The 23,139-nt window shown below is 40.3% G+C and overlaps 1 protein-coding gene across 1 annotated transcript in view; it reads right to left on the bottom strand.

Annotated features, from left to right (window-relative positions):
• Nucleotides 1–23,139, bottom strand: part of FGGY (FGGY carbohydrate kinase domain containing) — a 300,360-nt gene that overhangs the window by 52,078 nt on the left and 225,143 nt on the right. Inside the window, 1 exon segment of the mRNA XM_032494401.1 lies at nt 10,411–10,518. Within this exon segment, the coding sequence (XP_032350292.1) occupies nt 10,411–10,518 (108 nt within the window).

Genomic DNA, 23,139 nt, shown 5'->3' with positions numbered 1-23,139 from the left:
ATAATTCAGAAAACAAAGATTAAAAAGTCATTGCTTTCACAAAGCTCTGCTTATGAAGGGAAAATGGATATCCCCATATACAAACATAGTGTAGACGGATAAGGTTCTTTATAGATTTAACAAATATTAATTGAACACCTACTCTATTCTAGTCATAGCCAATAACCACAGGAGATTCAGTAGCAATTAAGACAGGTGAACTTGCTGTCCATATAGAGATTATATTCTATTGAAATACAGTCAATAAATAAGTATAATAATTAGAGACAGTGATTAGTTCTTTAAAGGAAATAACTAAGTTACTGTAATAAAAACACTGATTTTAGATAAAGTGTTCAGGAAAGACCTAAGGGTGAAATTTCATCTAAGATATGAAAAAAAAAAAAAGAATCAACTATTTTTAAGTAAAAAGAATAACAAGTGCAAAGATTCTGTAGTGGGAAAGAGCGTCATATATTGGTGAATGAAAAGTATTGCCAGCCACATCAGTAAGGATGCCGTGGCCATCAAGTCATCAGCCACTATTGCCACCCTCGACAGTGAGAGGAGGGAACTCAAGATGGAGACAAGCAGGCAGCCCAGCCTCTGCAGCCACCCCCCACAGTGCCTCCTGAGGGAACTCAGGATGGAAAAGAACAGGATACTTGCCCTAGATGGCTAGGTGTATATTAAAGGAATGATTTCAGTGAGCCCAGATTTTTGCATCTTCTTATATATAGAAAAGTGCTAAATCCCTTAACTTGGGATATCTAGTTTTCTTTAATTAACACTAATCTTATGATGTTTCAACTACCTGGTATTTGTTGCAAAAACTTATATATCCTGGCTCCTCCCTTGCCTCTTTGGAGCAGCCCCTTAGAGTGATCTGAGAGGCTGCCTCCTAGGCTTGAAGTCCTCAGAAAGTCCCCTGAATAAAACATAACTCTCAACTTTTAGGTTGTACATTTTTTTTTAAGTTGACATGTCCTAGGAATTGACAAGAGTCAAGTGAGACCAGACTATAGAGTATGAGTAGGAAAGTTGTATAAAATTGGGATAGAGAGGTAGGAAGTGGGGCAGATCAAGCAGGCCATGGCAAAGGCTTCAGATTTTATTTTAAGTACAATGGGAAGACATAGAAGAGTTCTTTAATTGAAGTATAGTTGTTTTACAATATTGTGTTAGCTTCAGGTGTACAGCATAGTGATTCAGTTTTTTTTTCTGATTATATTCCATTATAGGTTATTACAAGATATGGAACATACTGCCAACAGCAAATCCTTGTTGCTTATCTATTTTATGTATAGTAATGCATAACTCTTAATCTCATAATCCTAATGTGTCCCTCCCCTGTTCTTCTCCCTTCTGGGGAGTTTGTTTTCTATGTCTGTGAGTCTGTTTCTATTTTGTATATAGATTTATTTGTACTTTTTTAGATTCCACATGTAAGTGATATTATATACAGTATATGTCTTTGATTTACTTCGTTAAGTAAAATATTCTCTAGGTCCATCCATGTTTTTGCAAATGACAATATTTCATTATTTTTATTTCTGAGTAATGTTCCATTGTATATATGTGTTACATCTTCTTAAGCCAATCATCTGTTTCTGGGCACTTGGCACTTGGTCTGTTTCTATGTCTTAGCTATTGTAAATAGTGCTGGTATGAATACTGGGGTGCATGAATCTTTTCAATTAGAGTTTTCATTTTTTTTCTGGATATATACTCAGGTGTGGGTTTGTTGGATCATATGATAGCTCTATTTTTAGTTTTTTAAATAATTTCTATACTGTTTTCCCTAGTGGCCACACCAATTTACCTTCCCATCAATTGTGTACAAGGATTCCCTTTTCTCCACACTCTCTCCAGCATTTATTATTTGTAGACTTTGTGATGATAGCCATTCTGATCACAATGAAGTTAGAATACTCCCTCACACCATACACAAATAAACTCAAAATTGTTTAAAGGTTTAAATGTAAGACATGACACCATAAAAATCCTAGAAGAGAACATAGGCAAAATATTTTTTGACATAAATTGTAGCAATGTTTTCTTAGATGTCTCCCAAAGCAAAAGAAACAAAAGCAAAAATAAACAAATGGTACCTAATCAAATTTATAAGCTTTGTATAGCAAAGGAAACCATCAACAAAAATGAAAAGACAACATACAGAATGGGAGAAAATATTTGCAAATGATGCAGCCAACAAGGGGTTAGTATCCAAAATATACAAACGGCTCATACAACTCAATATCAAAAAAACAAACAACCCAATCAAAAAATGGACAGAAGACCTAAATAGGCATTTTTCTGATGAAAACATACAGATGGCCAACAGAGGGGTTTTAATCAGGGAAGAGTCATAATCCTATTTGCTTTAAAAGAAATTATTCAGGAGTTTCACTTCTTAAAATAACTGAATATCTCTTATAATACAAATTTCCCCCCGATAACAATTATAAATGCTGACCAAAATACATAAAGTAATTCTCCGAAGATACTGGAAAGTGATCAAAGCCAGGTAGAAACTGAAGAGAAATAGATACATGGAAGATGAAAACAGCATTATGTGTGTTTCTTGATTTTACAGATTTTTGTCTGAGGGCAGGCCTCAATCAGCACCATGCAGGACAGCTAATACTCAGACAGAAATATGTAGTCTTCCTAGTTAAGTAATGAGAGGTCAGAGTTCAAGGCAACCATAGCAACTAGAAAGTAAGGGGTAGGGAGATCTCAGAAAGGAGAGAAGTATAGAAAGAGAGCTCGACACTATGCATGTAAATGTTGCCTTAATCTCTGTATGATCTCTGAATTATGTTATAAGTAGCCCAGCTAAGACTTAAAGAACTCAGCAAAGATTTCAGTAGTTGCTCATCACAGGAGAGACAAAACTTGGGAGTTTGAGTTCAGCCAAATAAACTACTGCTTAAAAAAAATACTCTGCAGAGAAATAAGAATAATCAAGTGTCTCTATAATATAACAATTACAATGTTCAGGATAAGACCCCCAAATTATTAGACATATAAAGGAACAGGAAAATGTAATCCATTCTTAAGAGGATGGTCATTTAATGGACAATGACCCTGAGATAAAACAGATGTTAAAATTAGAAGACAAGAATTTTAAAGCTGGTAGTTTAACAATGCTTAAGGATGTAAAGGATAACATTCTCATAACTAACAAATAGGAAATGAGAAAGAAATAGAAAATATTAAAAAGTAGAAATTCTACTATTGATAAACTTATTATCTAAAACAAATATTTAGTGGATGGTCCCAACAGCTGATTGGAGATGGCAGTCAGAAGAGTCAATGAATTTGAAAAAAAGATCAATAGACAGTATCTAATTGAGAGAGAGAGAGAGAAATATTGAGGAAAAGAAAAAACCCCAAAACAGAATCCCTCAGGGGTTATATGACAATAGCCAAAGGTCTTAAATATGTGTAATTGGAGTCACAGTATGAGGAATAAAAGAAAATGGGGCAGAAAAGATATTTAAATACATAAATGCAAAAGATTTTCCAAACTTTGTGAAAGACAACAATTTACAAATTCAAGAAGTTTAGCATTAGTTTTTCCCTGGGGGAAGAAGGATAAACACTCAAAGCACCACATCTAGACACACCATAATAAAAACTAACATTAAGAAAAAAATCTTAAAAGTAGCCAGAAAAAAGAATACACTGTACACAGGGGAAGAACAAAATATATGATGGTTGACTTCTCATAAGAAACAATGTCAGAATACAATATATTGATATTCTTAAGTGTTGAAGGAAAAACAAAACCTATGCCTATGAAATAAGAATTCTATATTAAGCAAAAAATATATTTCAAAATAGAAGGTAAAATAAACTCATTTAAAAAAGAAAACTAAGTTTTTTATTGTTGTTGTTGTTGTTGTTTCCAGGAGACCTGTAAGAACTAAAGAAATGCTAAAGGAAATTCTCCAGGCTAAAGGGAAATATCAGATGAAACTTAAATTTTCACTAAAAAATAAAAAAAACCAGTGGAAATAGTAAATATGTCTATAAACACAAAAGATTATGCTTTGTTTCTCAGAATTTCTTTGAAATATGTGTGACTATTATGGACTGAATTGTACCCTTTCAAAATTCAGAGTTGAAGCCCAACCCCTAATATGACTGCATTTGGAGATGGAGACTTTATGGAGGTAACTTAGGTTAAATGAGGTCGTAAAGGTTGGGCCCTAATCTGATAGAATTGGTGTCCTTATAAGTAGAGGAAGGGCCACCAGAGCTCTCTCTTTATGTCATGCACCCAGGAAAGGCCACGTAAGGACACAGTGGAGAGGTGACCATCTACAAGCCAGTAAGAGAACTCTCACCACAAACCCAACTTGTCAGCACAAATAGCACCTTGATGATGAACTTCTAGCCTCCAGAACTGTAAGAATATAAATGTCTATTGGTTAAGCCACCCAGGCATTTTGTTATGGCATCCTGAGCAAACTAATACATCATTTAAAGCAAACAATTTAACAACTACTATATTGTTGAGTGCACAACATATATATATAGAGACACCACACATATGGCAAACTCCAGCATAAAGAGGTGGAGGGCTAGTAAATGGAACTATAGAGTTGAATGCTTTTTGTATTTTACATGTTAATACAGTATGCATTCTAAGTAGACTGAAAAGTTTAGGCTATTTACTGCAATTCCTAAAAAAGTCATTAAAAAAGAATGCAAAAACAATGCCTAAAATACAAATAGAAGAATTAAAATGAAATTCTGAAAATTTCAGTCTACTCTTGTTAGAATGTAAGCTTGACAAGGGGACTGATTTTTGGAAGTGGGGCCAGAAGGGGCTGTTTTTGCCAATGCCTTTTTCTCAATCAGAACAGTAGCTTGAAAATAGTAGGCATTCTATAAATACTGGGTGTCTAAATAAGCATCACTCTAAGACTTTAGACTTGACTTTACAGGTAACTGGAGACCTATCAAGAGTGACATAGTCATGTCTACATTTTAGAAAGATTGTTTTAGCTCTAATCTTTAGAGAGGGTGATGTGGACTAAATGTTTGTGTCCCCCCCAAAAAATTTATATTTGAAATCCTAACCACTAATGTGACAGTATTGAGAGGTGGCATTTGGGAGGTGATTAGGTCATGATGGTGGAGCCCTGATGAATGGGATTAGTGCCCTCATAAAAGAGTGTAAAGAGACCAGAGTTCTCCCCTTTCCAGCATGTTGAGGATATAAGGAGAAAACAGCCTTCTGCAACCCAGAAGAGCACTCTCACCAGAACCCGACCATGCTGCTACCTTGATCTTGGACTTCTAGCCTCCAGAATTGTGAGATAAATTTCTGTTGTTTATAACCACCACCACCCCCATCCGTGGTCCTTTATTATAGCAGCCTCAATTAAGACATAGGAGCTAAAGGGGGAGAGGTTAGTAGCAAAGGTAATTAGGAAGCTATGTAGGAATCCAGGTAAATATACAAAAAAACCACAGCAAAAGTCTGGGCAGGAGGAGGGAACGGGGGGCATCTGTTTATGCAGAGCTGGTGTTTGTATCCGTGAAGTCATTCTAAATAGCTAATGTGAGATGCTGGGGACACACCCAAGTTTGTATACCTAGATCCTGTCAACACTGACCTTTACAAAGCCTGCCAACTGTATTTGCTTCAAAAGACTTGAAAAGAAAGTCACGTTAACTGATACTGATAACTGATCATTACTTCCAAGGAAGTCTACAAGAGAACTGTAAGAAAAAATCAGACAGGCAGCTCTACAAATGTCACGTCCAGTTTTGGAAAGATTTGGGGCTTCCAGGAGCTGACCTAGGTTTGAATCAAGGCTCTCCCACATACAATTGTTAAGACCTTGATCAAGTTACTTCACTGTTCTGAGCCTGTTTGGTCACTAGTAAAACTGACATAACAAGACTGACTACATACACATGCTGTGAGGATCCGGTGAAATCCTGAGTCCTCTTAAGGGCCTCAGTGTGCTTGGCACATAAGCGGGGCTCAGACTATCAGCTTTCTTCAGGGAATGGGAGAGAGAGAAGAAACATCCATCTTCCCTTATTACCCTGGGGTGACTGAAATACACAAGGAGCACCTGCTAGGTAGCAGAGGTGAAATGGCTTATGCCCCATAAACTAGCAGTGACATAAATGATTCTCCCAATTGGCTGCAGGGGTAGTGCAACCTACTTTTACAATAAACTATAATGATCAGTTCTATATCCAACTTTCTCGCTAGATAAAAAGCCACTGGAGGACAGGAACCATGTGACCATGTTCCTGCCTGGCCCAGAGTAATCCCTTAGGAAGTCTCTGTAACATGATGGAAAGGGTGAATGAAGGAAGAGATGACATCACTACCTCCATAACCCGGACGGCACTGTGTATGGGGCAAGATCTTTGTGTACTCAGTTATGAAAGACTGGCTGACCCTCTGAGGCTGGCCCCAGGCGGAGGGACACTGTGATGAAGGAGGAGGCAGAGAGGCAGCCACAATGCACACACATCCTACAATTCCAAGAGCATGCAGCAGCTAGCTACATTGTGACCCTGTGGCTCACGTTCATAAATTTTAATTCTGGCTTCAAACAATTCATAGGTAACTCCCCATCAAGCCCAATTGTCCCAGAAAGCCAATGCCACCACAGGGGTGGCTTGGGAAATTGTCTTAGCCTCTCTTGCCTAATGCCTCCCCCCAATAAAAATGACTTCGAGTAAGACAGAGAAGAGTGTGTGGAGAGAGGCATGGCTAAGGTCCAGCTGGAAATAAACTTCAGCATCTGGATACAGTGACTGCACGGGTCGGTGTTCTGTGGAAAAAGTCTGGGCAAAAAGCGATGTTTTTTGCATAGCTCTTCTGGAGAGAGTATCGACAAGCACGAGAATCTTTGATGGGTGTTTGGTGAACAGAAATAAATCATCCATGGGAATGGGGTACGTGTCCTTCTGAGAGGAAATAAATATCAGCAGCACAAGCTTGAAATGAGTGAAAAACAAGTCCAAATCCCAGTCAGAAGAAACAGCAAGAGCTGCGGAGCCAGGAAAGATCCTATCCTATTTTCTTCTTCATCCTGAAGTTAACCAGATGGAGATTTTTTTTGTTTTTAAGTACCAATCTATTCACATACTTGGAACGAAGGGTTTTACTTAGAGATGGAAGATCTGCATTTAATTGTAAAAATGAGACAATTTTTTTTTAAATCTAGAATTTAGATAATTTTTGTCTTTTTCTTTTTTTCCCTCTCTTCATTCCCCTCCTTTATTTCCCTTTTCTTCTTTCTCGTCTCTTCTGCTTTAGAAAGTGGACTGACGACAGTGTGTTTATCGTTATTTCATGGACAAGGAAATAACAGGGCAGACCCTTTTAGACACAGAGTATGGGAGAAGATGCCCACATGAAACACAGAACAAAAAGATGTAACTTCCTCTTACAGTGTTCCATCTGATGACAGTGAGCTGTAAAACCAGTGATAAGAATTTACAAAAGAATAAACCAGAATTAAGTAAATGGGGAAAAAAGGTGAGTGAGTAGCAAAGGAACTGCATAGAAAGGGCATTGGTGGTACACCGGGCATCTCTCCAGGCTGTGCTTGCCGTCCTTAGTTTTAGTCCCTCATCTGTAAAATAGGGATAATAACTGTACTTAACCTGTGTGAGTTTTAAGAGGATCAAATAAAACAGTACATGAAAAGCTCTTGGAATTGAGACTGGGAAATAAGCCTTCAAAATAAATATTAGTCATTGTGATCATTATGAATATCATTCAAGGATTAACAAGATTATATGTATAAATCTTTCCCACAGGAAAACACGCTCAGTAAGGTACAGTTATTGTTGTGATTATTACCATCATCATTGTTTCTCTTCTCTTATCTCTTCATTCTGTAGGTGGTTTCTTTCTCTTTGCTTGGCTTCTCTGGACTGATGGTTTATTAGTCATTTTTGTGCTTGATGCAGATTTGTGCCCTATTATATTAGCTTTTGGACTTCCTTAGATTTCACTCTCTGTAACCCACAGGTCAATCATGCCCCATCCCTACATCCAGTGAACTTATATACATAGATGTGCCCTAAGTGGAACCCTCATGGAGCTTCATTAGTTAATGGCGCAAAACCAACTAACTAGATAAAGGTTAGCAATTCCCATGATTCTTGTCAAAAAAACCACAGTGGACTGTTATGAAGGTTTTATTAATGGTCAAAAAATGTTCACTTTTTAAAAATTCAAATTCGGGCTCAGGAAACAGGCGTAACCAATTCTTGTCCACCAAGATACGTCATGATGTTTGGGCAAAGATGGCTTATATCCATAGCAACAGAGCAAACTTTGGGCTGAATACTGGGAAAAGCATTTCCAGACTGACACAGATGTTCAACTAGCATACTAAGTCTCTGAAAACCTGTGGATAGACAGCTTCATGGACAATGAATCCTGCACAAAGAGCTGGTTTACTGGATTGTTATCCTTGATAAAAAAAAAAAAGGACTCTTGGTTGTGTCATCTATGAGTTCTGGGTCTCCTAAGGGTAATTATACCATGATGTGGTCTTGAAAAGGGCTATGTTTCAGTAATGGGTTTTCAATGTGTCATAGAAAGGGAGTGGCTATTTAAGTTGAAAGTTGTATAAATACAGGACACTAGTTTAAACAGGAGAATGTAAAGTTCTAATCCCACTGCACCTTAGGCATTGAGTGATGTCTTCTTGATTTTTCTAGCCCTGATTATTAAGACCAATCAGATGTTATTTATTTTATACTCACCGAGCCCTCTGACTAGACAAGGAGCCCCTTAAAACCAGGGACTAACAGGGGTCTAATTCATCTCTCTAGCCTGGTACAAAAGTAAAGGCACAAAACATGCTCTTTGAATCCAGCTATCCACCTATGCTTCCATCAACTCTGAGAGAATTTGAGGCAGCTAAGAATAAAATAGAAATACACTAAGAAATGGAAATGACTGGTTACTTGTAGGCACATCCAGCTTGGAATCAGTTCACTTTTCATTTGGCTGAACATTCAGAAGAACTGGTAGGGGATCAGACCATAAACAGATGATTTCAATCTAACATAGTAAATGTGAGGTTGGGTAATTCAGCCTGGGTCTCATTTTCCCTTGCTTTCCACATTTAATCCCTCTGAGGTCTGCTGATTTCTTGACCTCAGTTCTCAGTCATTGTTGCCACTGCCCTCATTCAAGCCCTCATGGCTTTTTGTCTGTGGACTAACCCACTAAAGCTGGTCTCTCAATGTTCAGCCATGTGCCCTAAAGGCCTTCTTCCTGCCAGCTGCTAGCCAGTTTTTATAATAGAGATCTGACAACATCCATCATTCTTCCAATCTTTTACCTCTTCCCCTTGGTCTACTACCTAAAGTTCAACTCCTTAGCATATTTTACAGGGACTTCTTCTGTGTGGTCCCCGCCCAGCTAACTTTTACTGTAAGTCATTTTTCTAAGAACAGTTTACACCACGACTGAAACTCTGCAATTACCCTCAAATATGCCTTGTTATTGTTCACTCCCGTGTCTTTGTTCCTATGCCAGTTTCTCCTACCTGGAAGAATATCCCTACCTTTCTTTGTCTGGTTGGTCCCTATTTATCTTTCAGGCTCAGCACAAACACTTTACCCCCTGCAAAGCATTTCTTCATGTAGCTTTGTATCAACTCTGTGCCTTGTACCTCTGGTAGAGTACTCATCGCACTTTTATAGACCTTCTGTCGTCCCTATGAGACAACCCCACGAATTCAACACAGCTTCTCTAAGCACCTTCTATGAACCAGGCATTGAAATGGATACAAAGAGAAGTATGATATGGCCCGCACCTTTAAAGAGTTCATAGATTTCTGAAAAAGACAGATTATCACAGGATGTGCTAAGAACCGGAGTTGTGTGTTAAAGAACAAGTAAGACTCTCTGAGTAGGAAAAGAAGCATATATACAAGCACAGAGGAGTGGAATACCATAAGCCATGGGGAAGCTGTGAGTAGGGCAATCTGGCTTTAGTGACAAGTCCATGTGTGGGATTGGAGAGGACAGACCACAAAGTGAACGATGTGCCCAGAAAACTATCTGAACTATTCCCAGGGCTATGGGGAACCATTGAAGGGTTCTGGCTGGAGATTAACACAGTCCTTTTTACAAAGTAAAACATCATGCTTGTTGCCATGAGAAAACTGGGTTGTTATGTGAAAGAAAGCTAGGTGAGAAGATGGGTTAGGCATCAATGCCTGGACCAACATTTATTCCTTTGGCAAACACAGACTGCATATGCTCCATATGTGATGTGAGGCTGTACCCTAAGAGAAAGTTAATTCCAGTGTAGGAGTCTGCTAATCTTCAGAGACTGGGTATATGGGTGGTGTGACAAAACAGACCAGTCAAGGGTGTAAAAACATTAAAGACCATACTCAGAAAGGGACAACTTACCAACTTTCCAGTAACACTCTGACCACCTTCATTCAGCCAGAATCCAGGGACCATGGCTGAGAAATAAGGACCCCAGATTCCTGGTACAAAAATCGGGTCTTTGCTGATCTAGAAAGAAAGGGGCAAAGTATGTGAAAACACTGATCCTCAAGGCTAGAACAAGCTTTATCCCCCTCCCATCTAATGTTTCTATGATCATGGAACTCAGCTTCTTATTAAATATCTTTGATGGTGGGGAAGTCACTCCCTCCAAAGGACGGGCATGGCTTCATCTTTGGAAACCTTTCTGATAAATTCATTCAGATGTCACGGTAGCAAAAGAGATAATTTTGGAAAGAAACTGATGGGACAGTTCCTAGATGGCTCCCTCTCCGTGGCAGACTGACTGCAATAATGGTCCCCACCTTCTAGCCCTCCCTGCACCCACTCGCTCTGCAATATGACTTGGCAGCTCCTCTCACTGAGAGGTGGGGTCACTGCCCCTTGAATCTGGGTCAATAAGTCAAGTGATTTGTTTTGGCCACCAGAATGAGGTGGAAGTGACACTGTGCCAGTTTTCCAGGCTTGGGCCTCAAGAACTATGTGCTTCTTCTCTTCCTCCTGTCCGTCTCCCTCTGCCACGGGAATACACCCATGCCAGCCTGCTGGATGGAACACATGCAGCCCGCTGAATCAGCCCAGCTGTCACAGGTGATGTTTCAGATACATGAGAGAACTCAAATATGATCAGCAAGTCCTCCTAGTCAACCAGCAGCTGGCGAGCCCAGATCACTAGAGTCACCCAACCGACAGACTTGTGAACAAAAATACACGTCCTGCTACATGTTGCTAGGGTTTTATGTTTGTTTCTACCCAGCATTTTTATGGCAATAGATGACTGACACACCCCCTTCCTCCTACAAACAGTTATGGGCCAGCTAACAGCATACTATCTACCTTTACTGGGTGCTGGGGATACAGAGATGAATCAGAAAGAATTCTTGTCTTCAAGAAGCCCCTTGTCTGGGGTTGGGGGTTAGATAAGTAAACAGCAAAAGAGAAAGCAGTGTGGTCCATGGGACGGTAAAGACAACATAAAATGTTGTGGAGGGGCACAGCAGGTGAGGAATGAAATGGTCCAGAGGTGGCTTCTTAAAGAAAATACTAAATCAGACTGGTTAGCTAGATGAAGTAGAACAGGCAAGGGAACAGCTTGAACAAAGCCATGCAGGGGAGAGATAGGTGCTCTTAGTGGTCAAGATACGGCAACTTTTTTTTTTTTTTTGGTAGCAATAGAAATTCATTTAGGTGTTAGGAAAGTACATCAAGACATGAGCCAGGACAGGCAGGGATGGACCACGTGTTCATTCACTTGGAATAGCATGAGCTTCTCATCCATCCAGCAGGGATGAACACTGCAGTCATATTATGGTTGTGGAAGGGTGTATTAGAGAGGAGGAGGAAAACGGAATTGGGCACACCGGGTCTATTCCTGCATGTCTTGAGGCTGGGCAGAGAATCTAGTCGTTTGTTTATTCCACAGATATTTATTTCAGCCCTTACTATATGCTTGGTACTACGCCTGGGGATATAGAAGTGCACTAAACATATCCATAATTTCTGTCCTCATGAAGTTTACAGTACAGCATTGTAGCAAACGGATAAACCTTCTTTAAACGTCTGGATGTCGACTACTCTGGTTCTCCTTTCATTAAACTGGTAAGGCCTCAAATCACTAGGATTTCCAACCCTCAAAAAGGAAGAGTGTGAGGGAAGGTAGGAGATTACATAGTATCGTTAACTTTAAATTTTGTCAAATAAAGATAATATATAAAAAGAGGACAATAAATACCTAAAATGAAAAGAATCATCTCAGGGGAAAAAAAAAGGTTTTTCTTTTCTGTAAGAAAAGACAGTTTGGCTTCCATGGACGTGTTCACTTATTCCTTTATGAGTTCCACAGATGTTTCCTGAGTTCCTATTGTGATCCAGACACTGCAAGAAAATGTAAACAAAAAAGCATAGTCCCCACCTTCATGGGGCTGCCCTCTTGAAAGCGGGGTAAACTAGAGTGACCAATGCTTCAGAGCTGGCCAGGATTCTCCCTGTTTTAGCACCAAAAGTCCCGTGTCTTGGAAAACCCTCAGTACTGGGCAAACTGGGACAGCTGGTCACCCTAAAACACAAATGTGTAATGATAAACTGTAATAAGTAAAGAAGGAATATCAAAAGGTATTATAAGAGCTTATAAGTGAGGTACCTAATCCAGTCAGGGGTCAGGGAAGGCTTTTCTGAGGAAGTGATATTTGAATTAAGATGAAAACATACATAGAAATTATTCAGGTGTGAGTATATGTGTATCTGTCTGTGTTTGTGAATATCTGTGTGTGTGTGTGTATGATTAGAGAGTGTTCTAGACAGAAGAAGCACACACTACATGGTTTACATTTTTGCCACTTTGTCTTTGTCAGTAAAAATGTTACCATATGCCAACCCTAGAAATGACTGCCCGAAACCGCATCCCCAAGCTGCTTTGGGGTGAATAAGACAGTCCAGCCCCAGAAGCACTTAGGATCCAGGGTTGAAACAGGCGATGGACACCCACCAAAGTCAAGTCACCTCTTTTCATGCCCCACACCCCTTCCCTTCCAGAACTCATCCAGCCCCATTTGACAGATTAGTCTCAGAGAGGTTGCATGTTGTCCACAGTCACACAGTTAGTAAATGGCCAACGTGGGACTTAAACCCAGGCAGATATCGGCCTCACACCCCAGTATATGCTTTTGAAAAAACAAACAGACAAAACTTGTGTACATTAATCGCTCAGGAAGGTTTTGCACCATCACCACCCCTGAAAACCTAGACCCCGTGATTGAAAGGTGTTACTGCATCAGCTGCAGCAGAACTCCACTGCTGCTCAGGAGTGTTAGGTGAAGGCTCTGCCTGGCTCCATCCAGAGAGAAGGTTAGGAGCGGACTCCTGTTTGGGCTCACTTATTTGCAGTGGTGCACACGTCCTATCAGAATTTCTGACTATAGCAAGGAAACAAAGAGAAACATGTTCCCCAGAGCACTTCCAATCACTCCCAAACTCTGGGAGAAAACAAGTGATTGTTTTGAGAGAGAGAGAGAGGAGGGAGGGGGAGAGAGGGAGAGAGGCAGGGGTCGGGGGGAGGGAGGGAGGGAGGAAGAGAGGCTGCACATGTGTGTATTTATGTGTGCTTTAATCCTCTGCAGTAAATCTAAATCTTAAAAACATTTTTGTGAAAGCTCTTTCCATTTTTGTGAAGGCTGCTCTGTTACCCAAAAGGAAGGAAGGAAGGAACACATTTTGCTCCACTAATGACATGTGTCCATACAGGACACGGACTTCCCAGTAATAATGTGCTGCTGGCAACAACAGCTAAGACTGACCAGGTACTATTCAAGGCCTTATTCTAAGCCTATTACAGGAGTTAAATCACTTAATCCTCACAGTGACCCTAAGAGAAGATTCTATCATTATTTCTATTTACAGACGTGTAAGCTGAGGCAGAGACTGTTACACATGCCCAAGGTTATGAAAATACAAAGCAGTCAGGCTCCACAGGTTCTAGATTTGTCTCTGCCAAAGTATGGCCTCATTTTTAGGTTACCATTGCTTCTTTGGGTCCTTCATTTACCTTTCAAGGGCAGAAAGTAAGGGCTATTAGAACCAACATAGATTCACTCAAATTGAACCAACCTCCTGGCCTTGATGACAAGTAGGTTAGGGAATCTTCATATGCAAAAGGCTTTCGATCAGTTTTCCCTGATATATTTGTAAACAGCAGAGGAGAGAACAAGGGTTGAGTCAAAGATCTGTCTTGATTCTATCCTATCATGTTCTGGCAGGTGATCTTACACAAGGCAATCTTTCTGAGCTTCAGTTTCCTCTGTTCCAAAATGGGAGGAATGATATAAATGTGGGAGGACTGTAGTGAAAATTAAATAAGCTTATGGGGTGGGTATAGCTGAGTGGTAGCACAAGGCCCTGGGTTCAATCCCCAGTACTTTCATTAAAAAATTTTAAATAAGCTGCCACATATAAACAGCTTATTATATGTTAAATACCAAGTAAACATTAGTTCTCCTTCAAACGAGATTCGTGTGATGGAATCGTCAGATGACTAGGTTGAATGACCACAGCCAGAAGTAACTGCAGCCATGTAAGGAGGTCTCTAGATTCCTTCTTGGTCTTATTTAGTCAATGTTTTCAATGAAGAAGTAGAAGACAATACAGAAGCAAAGTCACTATATTTTCAGATGGTATAAACTTGGGAGGACTACTTATGGTGAGCCACATCCAAATCAAGATTCAAAATTACTTGAAGAGCCAGAACATTAAGCAAAATGCAACAAGAAAATAGTTAACAGTTATTTAATCATATAGTCAAAATACTCTGCACTTAAAAGGTACTGGTAATACTCTCTTTCAAAATATTCTTTTTCATGGGTAGTGGTACAAATATTCAATTTAGTATTGTTTAAAGCATATGGAGACCTTTGATATATTCTTTAATTATATGTGATATAAATAAAGTTATAAAAACTGTCAATAAAACAAAACATTTGGTTGCATACTATATGCCAGGCACTGAGATCATCAACAAGGCTATACAAATAATAATGCAAAATAATAATAAGAAGAAGATGAATTCATACTAAGGCATGGCCCTTTTCCTCAAGGAGCCCCTAGTCAGACCAGGCAGACAGAGATGGAAATAAAAAAATTACAACAAGACATGCCAGGTGCTACAGTAACGTAGGTGAGGAGGGTGGTCGAATCCCAAAGTGCCTGGGAGAAGAGTGAGCACTTCACAGAGGTGGCCACACAGAGTTAGGCCTTGAAGGATGAATAAGGGTTTCCTCAGGTGGAAAGGGAGAGCAAGGCTCAGAGTCACGAAAGCTGTACAAGCATTTTGATTTTCAGTAGGGTTTAAGGTTTTGCATTTTACTTTATATAAAAAATCATATGGTTTAAAGGATGGGCATATTTTTCCATCAACATACCCTACACTGCTTGTCAAAGATTCCATTTTTAAAACGTGGTGGCTGAAAAAAGCCTCAGTGAAACCACCTTCAAAGTCAGGCAATAAGAAGAAATAATAATAAAAAAAGTAGTAATTGCAAACAGTTATTGTGGGTTTATTATGTGCCAAACTCTTAAAGGCCCTTTACAGATATTATCACATTTAATACTCATGACAACCCAATGAGACAGGTCCTATTCTTATACTTAACTCCACAAATGAGGAAGTCTATGCTGAAGAAGGTCAAAGAGTGAGTAAATAGAAGAGGAGCAATTGCAAGATCCAAGCAGATACAAGTTACGATCTACCAACTTACTTTCCTTTCTAGACCTTATTCTCCTTATCTATAAATAAATAGATTGGACTAGAGAAATTAAATACCTCTTTTGTCTTTGAGGATCTCTGAGATTCCAGAAAGTTGAGTCATTCTATCCCAGCTGGCCAATCAGAACTCTCCAGCAAGTGATTGCAACACAGACTCTGTCCTCACATGGCCTGGGGTGCACAGGGTTGTCTCCTGGGGCTTCTCTTAGTACTCACTTTGCTCTACTACCTCTCTGACCTGTGGCCAAGATTACTAGGGGGTTTTCTTGACTGCCAGCTTCACAGGTTGTATTTAATGGCTACTGTGTTTAACACCTTACATTAGCTGAATAAATCTTCAGCAAATTTTACTTGGATACACACTGAGTTCAAACTACTGTTTTAAACATGAAAAGATAGAAAGATGGGTATCCAGAGCCACATAAATGACATAAGCCCTGTCCCCTTGAAGTTTACAATCTAGTAGGGACTGGAGGGCAGGATGGGGCTGGGGAGTAACTCAGGTATCAAGTGACTTCTGAGTGTATATTTACATTCAGACTTAGTATAACCCTACTAGTATGTGGAGTCAAACAAACACATCCCGTTTTACAGGTGAAGACACAGGGACCAGGAGGGTAAGCAGACTACTCAGAATCAGAAGGATCAGAAATGGTAGAGTTGGGATTAGCAGTCTCTCTCCACGTGCTCCTGCCTCTTTTCATGTTTATGCCCAAGCTGGCTCCATTAGTGGATGTCACTGGCTGAGTTTCACCTAAGGCTGTGCTACTGTCTGCCGAGTTTCCCTGCAGTGATAAAGCCCAGGCGCCTGCTCACACCTCTTTCTGCAAGCGATGACTGGGCTCAGGGCAGGGAGCTACTCCAGCAACGTCCGCTCTGCCTTTCCCCACCCCAACATCCCCAGCTTGGCCTAAGCCTCTGGCAGGGGCAGGAGGCAGGCTCCAGGCGCCAGTGGTCCTGGGAGGGAACAGGAGGTTTTGTTTTGAGTGCCTCCAGCCAGGTTGGGAACGTTAGAGGGCAGCCGCAGGCATGTGTGGGATTGGGTATTTCCGTGGTGTCTCATCTCTCCCTCCAAATGGACTGTGCTATCATCTTACCAGGAAAAAAAAAATTATGCACATGCCAGCCAACTCCCAGTTCACTACACAGAACAAAAAAGAGCACAGAGAATTCTGTTTACGAACGGGAGCTCAGCATTCACCTCTCTTTTTACACTTCTCAGACTGAATTGCAACGAGCCGTTTGCCTCTCCTACAAAATGGTGAGGAACAACATCTTATCTTGAAGGCAGTAAACATGGTTCAGTAATATGAGCATAGACCTCGGAGCCAGACAAACCTGGGTTTCATTTCTGGTTTGGAATGGTGTCCTAGCCACATACCTGTGAGGCTCTCTGAGACTCAGCTTCCTCATCTATAAATGGAGATACTCTCATCTACCACTGAGTTTTGTGCAAGTCTTAAGTGGTATAATATACATAATGATTCTAGGACTTAACATGCTCTCAAGAAAGGTGAAACACTGGATGGCTTAATTCTACTCCTTTTTGAGACAGTGGAAAGATGTGAAGTTTAAAACCAGGCCAGGTTCAGACTCTACCCCTTATCAGCTCTGTTTCTCTGTGGGCTCTTCCTCTTTCCTCCTGGACTCGGCTCACTTACCACCTCTCCTGGGGTCAGCTAATGCGTTCCCATGTGTAGAATGACAATGTTTATGCTGTTGAGTTTCAAATTTTTATCCCAAACTCAGACCTTGCTCCTGAGTTCCATACAGGACATCTGACCTACACGTCCAATCAACATGCCCAGAATAGGTCCTGCCATCCCTTTTCCCAGGGTGATTCTTGTTCTGGGGTCCCTGTCTCAGTAAATGGTACTTATTTACCCAAGCAACAGGACACATTCTTAACTTCTTGATCGCTCTCATCTGCCCCATGTTAGGTCACATGTACTGTCAACTCTATTTCTCAAACACAAGCCTTTGTGTTTCTCCCCACTGCCATCACATGAGTCCAGTCCTGTACCATTTCTTGCTTGGATTTCTGCAACAGCAATGAAACTGGTTTCCCTGCCTCAGATACTGTCCTCCATAAGCCCTACTCAGAGTCTCCAACTTCCACACCCCTAGCACAATGATCTTTCTTCATACACAAACCTAATTGTATCATTTCCCTTACTTATCATTCTTTAGACATTCCCCATGGCATATGAGACCTTTCTGACCTGGCTTTTATTTATTTGGTCTAATCATACATGTGATCATTTCATCCACCCTTCGCCCCATCATTTTTACCAAACCCATCACAGCCTAGAAATTCTCCAACTGAGCCACTTTCTCTCTCCTCTCTGAATCTTCATAAATTCTCCTCTCTCTGCCTAAAAGGCAGCCCCTCTCACCTTCCCCTGATTAACTGTGCATATCCTTCTAGACGACTCAGCTCCATATTATCTGTTCCAGGACACCTTCTCTAAACTCTGACTTTTACTCCAGTGCTGGGTTGGGTGTTCCTCCCCATATCTTCCCTTATGTTATGTGTGTAAATGTATATACCTAGATCTATAAATACATATGTAATATGTATTTTGTATGCAATATGCATGTAGTATGCTTTCTAAATGAAATCATCACACAAATGCAGGGCCTGGCTAAAATTATTATTAACAAACAATCTCACTGGCAGTAAGGGGAATAATAGGATCTAACACATGTCCAATCACCTATAAGTGGCCTGGGGTTAATAAAGCTCAGGCTTGCCAAATTTTCCTCTTCTCTATTTGGAGGTTTCAGAAAAGTTAAGAGTCCTTCAGTAAAGAGTTTGCCCTTCCTAGAAACCCAATCCCTTTATTTCAGTTTGAGCAAAACAAGAACATATGAAACCTGTTCACAGATCTCTCCTGGAGCTTAGCAGTCTGAGTGGGCAGGGAGGCCACTGAGCTGGTCTGTAACCCAACCAAATAGTCCCCAAATTTGGGATGGAGAGAGGCTGCCAAATATTGTCTGCAATGTCCTGAATTATTAGCAAAGTATTTTGGACTCCTTAAGCCTCATTCTTCATCATTCTGAAACCCATACATGATCACATCAGAAATGCCATTCATGTTTCTCATCTACTTAGACTTAACGCACCCAAACTTGATTGCAAGAGACATCAAAGAGCCAAGAAAACTTTGAGGTCTTCCTAAAGTTTCCCCCAATTTTCTTTCCCCTGCAGACAAGAAGCCGCACTTGGCCTTCTCTATACAAATGCCTAACTGGCTCCAGGGAGCTCAGACTGGCTTCAAGCTTTGGAAACTCTGAGAGCTGTAGGAACCCAAAGATGCAAAATCATATCTTGCACCTTTTTCATAGTCTAAACAATCTGTGGTGGGTAAACAGTTATCTGTCTGTTCTGTAACAGGGGAGGGGCTGGCAGGGCACATGGGAAGCAGCTAACAATGAGGACAGGTGCTCTGCCTGCAGTATTTATTCATCAGACAGATTCTCAGCTCTGTTGCTTTGATGTCACATAGCAAATTGGACCCTCAGAGTCAGAACCATATTTTCTATTTCTGTCACATGCCCCAGGAGTGAGGACAGTACTATTAAGTGATTCTCAAATATGGCCCAACCAATGCTCTCTTCTGATTCTAAACTAACTGTTAGGAAAAGCAGCTCTCTCTTACAGAATTTAAGGTAACTGTAAAAAGATGACTGGGAGCACATGAAAAGATGCTCAATATCACTAATTATCAGAGAGGTGCAAATCAAAACTACAATGAGGTATCATCTCACACTGGTCAGAATGGTCATCATTAAAAAGCCCACAAACAATAAATGCTGAAGAGGGTGTGGAGAAAAGGGAACCCTCCTACACTGATGGTAAGAATTTAAATTGGTGCAGACATTATGGAGAACAGTGTGGAGATACCTTAAAAAATTAAAAATTGACTTACCATATAATCCAGCAATCCTACTCCTGAGCATATATCCAGAGAAAACTCTAATTTGAAAAGATAACATACACCCCAGTGTTCACAGCAGCACTATTTGTAACAGCCAAGACATGGAAACAACCTAAATGTCCATTGACAAATGACTGGATAAAGAAGACATGATATATATACAATGGAATAATACTCAGCCATAAAAAATAATAAAATAATGCTATTTGCAACATGGATATACCTAGAGATTATCATATTAAATGAAGAAAGTCAGACACAGAAAGACAAGTATCATATGATATTACTTATATGTGGAATCTAAAAAAAAATGGTACAAATGAACTTACTTACAAAACAGAAACAGACTCACAGACACAGAAAACAAAGTATGGTTACCAAAGGGGAAAGTGGTGGTGGGAGTAAATTAGGAGTTTGGGACCAGCAGATATAACCTACTATATATAAAACAGATAAATACCAAAGTCCTACTGTATAGTAGGGACTATACAGGGAACTATATTCAATATCTTGTAATAACCTATAATTAAAAAAATGAAAAAGAATATAATATATATATATATGTGTGTGTGTGTGTGTGTGTAACTGAATCACTGTGCTGTACACCAGAAATTAACACAACATTGTAAATCAACTATACTTCAATTAAAATAAAAGATGTCTGGGAGTAGCCTCACAGGCAAGGCTGATCAGCAGGTACAGATGAGAATGACACAGCCTTTTCCCTTGTAACAAGCCCATGGCGCCATTACCCAGTGCCCCTATCAGACATGCTCTGATTTTGAATGTTAAGTCATGGATGCTTTCTCTCCCTGCTCTGCTCCTGATCAGTGTCTGTTTCCCTTTTTAAGAATATGTGCTTTCATACCAGTACTTGGCTTCGGATATCATCTTGTCAACCTGACTACAGACTTTGATTTTCCAGTTTGATTCTCAATGTCTTAACTTTGCCTTAACTTGCTGTGTGACCTTGGCTCTTGGGGTGTTCATCTGAAAAATGGGGCAAATAGGACCTCATCTTAGAGATCTGTTAAGATTAAATGTGGCACAGTCTATTATAGGCATTGGGGCAGTGCCTGGTACATTCAGTGACCCAGGGAAATGCGGCCTGTATTAATATCATCACTCCATACTGGCCAAAGTGTACTTCTTATTTATGGATTGGAGTACACATGGGTGTTTAATTTTAAAAAGTACGATCTGACACCATCTTGACTAGAATTCTAAAGTAGAGTACTGAGGTTGTACTGGTTCTAGAGAAGAGAGAGTAAGATAAGAATCAAATTACCAGATGGGTTCATGTTTATTGGCAAGATCTGTCACTGGGATTAAATACAATTGTGGCTTTCCCCTGTTAAAGGCAAAGAGAGCCTTGGCTGATTTATACTGGGGCCTCTTCTGATAAAAGTTAAAATGTCTGTGCACATGTATCAGTCGTTGCCCTTGGGAAGCGCTCCCCAAAAGACCCCACTCCTGCTAATCAGGGGAAGCTCAGGGGAATTTGGGTCATGTCCGTACAAGTCTAGACCTGAAGAATCCTGATCTATAGAACTGCGTCTCCATTTCTGGCCTCATAGAAAATGAGAAGGCTAACCTGGCTGGGTGAAGAGAACTAAAAACTACCCACAGTTACCTGGGTAGCTCCCCCAGTGAGTGACTGCAAAAGTATTATAAACTGAGAAGTATTTCTCAAATATCATCCAAGGTACTTAGGATGAAGGAGTTTATCCTTTGCATTTTCTCTATAACAAAGGAGACGATGGGAAAATTAAAACACAGTGATTGTTGGATGGGAGGAGGTCAGAAGAGAGATGGGGAGAGAGGGTACAAAACCCACCATTCTTTGGCTGCCTACTCTGTCACCAGGGACAGCACACGGGTGGCACACGCACCAGCTTGTCCACAGCAGACAAGTGATCATGGTCTGCCGTCCTGCCAATTCTGGACAAGGCATCCAGGGTGTGGGGAGCCACTGCCACCAAATAAAACGACATGTTCTGAAGCCTCTCTGTCATACCACGGAGGCACTTTCACACTCAACCCCCACCCAAGATGCTGGGCAGGCCTGCACTACACGTGGTTTTGATGGGAAAGGGAATCAAGCTTCAGAGATAGTAACTCAAGTTCCCAGCTTTCAAATGGGGCAGAACCAGGGTTTAGACTCACATCTGACCCAAGAGTCCATATCTTTCCAGAGACCTATTTTTAGAGAAAGAAGTTTGCAAAAAGGAGAGACAGGAACACAGCAGGCATCCAGCATCTTTGCCAATGTTTGGTCTGGAGCCAGCTCAGCTCCTCCTGGGCCCTGAATGGAATAAGTTCCTTATGAATTCAACAGACACGATGGATTTTCCTATATGGGGGGAGGGGGGAGAGAGAACTCACACATGCCAGTGGTATCTTTTCCTCCCTTCCATATTCAATAGCAGTTCTTTTAGAACGTTAAAGGAATCTCATGTTAAAAGAAAAAAAAAGACTAAATTTTTTTTTCCTATTTAAACGAGTTCTTTTTCAATTTTTTAAAAATTGTAGTATAGTTGATTTACAATGTTATGTTAATTTTTGGTGTACAGCATGTTTCAATCTTACATATATATATATATATATATATATTCCTTTTCATATTCTTTGTCATTATGGGCTATTACAAGGTATTGAATAGAGTCTCCTGTGCTATACAGTAGGACCCTGTTGTTTATCTATTTTATACATAGTAATGTATATCTGCAAATCCCAAACTCCTAATTTATCCCTCTCCATCCCCTCTCACCCTCACCCCATAACCATAAATCTGCTCTCTATGTCTGTGAGTCTGTTTCTGCTTTGTAAATACATTCGTTTGTGTCTAAAGGAGTTCTTATAGAAGAGAAATGGCCTGGATCACAGAGGCAAGAGGGCTAAGAAGAAAGGGTGCTCAGAGGGGCAGTTGATGGGGAGGGTTTGCCCTCTGCCTGTACTCTTATAAAAGACCACACTGATACAGGCGATATGTAAACATTGCAGAACAATCAGAAACGAATGAAATGAGGGCCTCAGAGTCACAGTATTCAGCTGTGGGCCACGGCCAGGAAGCAGCTTTTGTTGTGAATAGATCATATGCATGTGAGGCAGGCTTGATTTTAACCTTGGCTAGGCTATAGGCTATCTATCTATTGTATGAGAATGGATCAGGGTCCACCTGGATTTCCTGAGAAACAAGAATAAAGGCACAGGAGTAGAAAAAGGAGGGAAAAAGCAGCTATCTGTAAAACACAAAATATATGACCTCATGTAGGTCAGGGTTACGGTTCTATGAGACTGGTTTAAACAGAGTTCCTGTGTTATTAATCAGTCGTGTATTTAGCTCACAACATAACAAAGGACAATTCCAATTCCAATGGTCCTTATTTTTTAAAAAAGGTATTACAAATAAACATGGAGGAAGAGAGAGGGAAG

This window comes from Camelus ferus, chromosome 13 (assembly GCF_009834535.1).
Source record: "Camelus ferus isolate YT-003-E chromosome 13, BCGSAC_Cfer_1.0, whole genome shotgun sequence".
Lineage (NCBI taxonomy): Eukaryota > Metazoa > Chordata > Mammalia > Artiodactyla > Camelidae > Camelus > Camelus ferus.
This window is presented reverse-complemented; position numbering and strand designations above follow the sequence as displayed.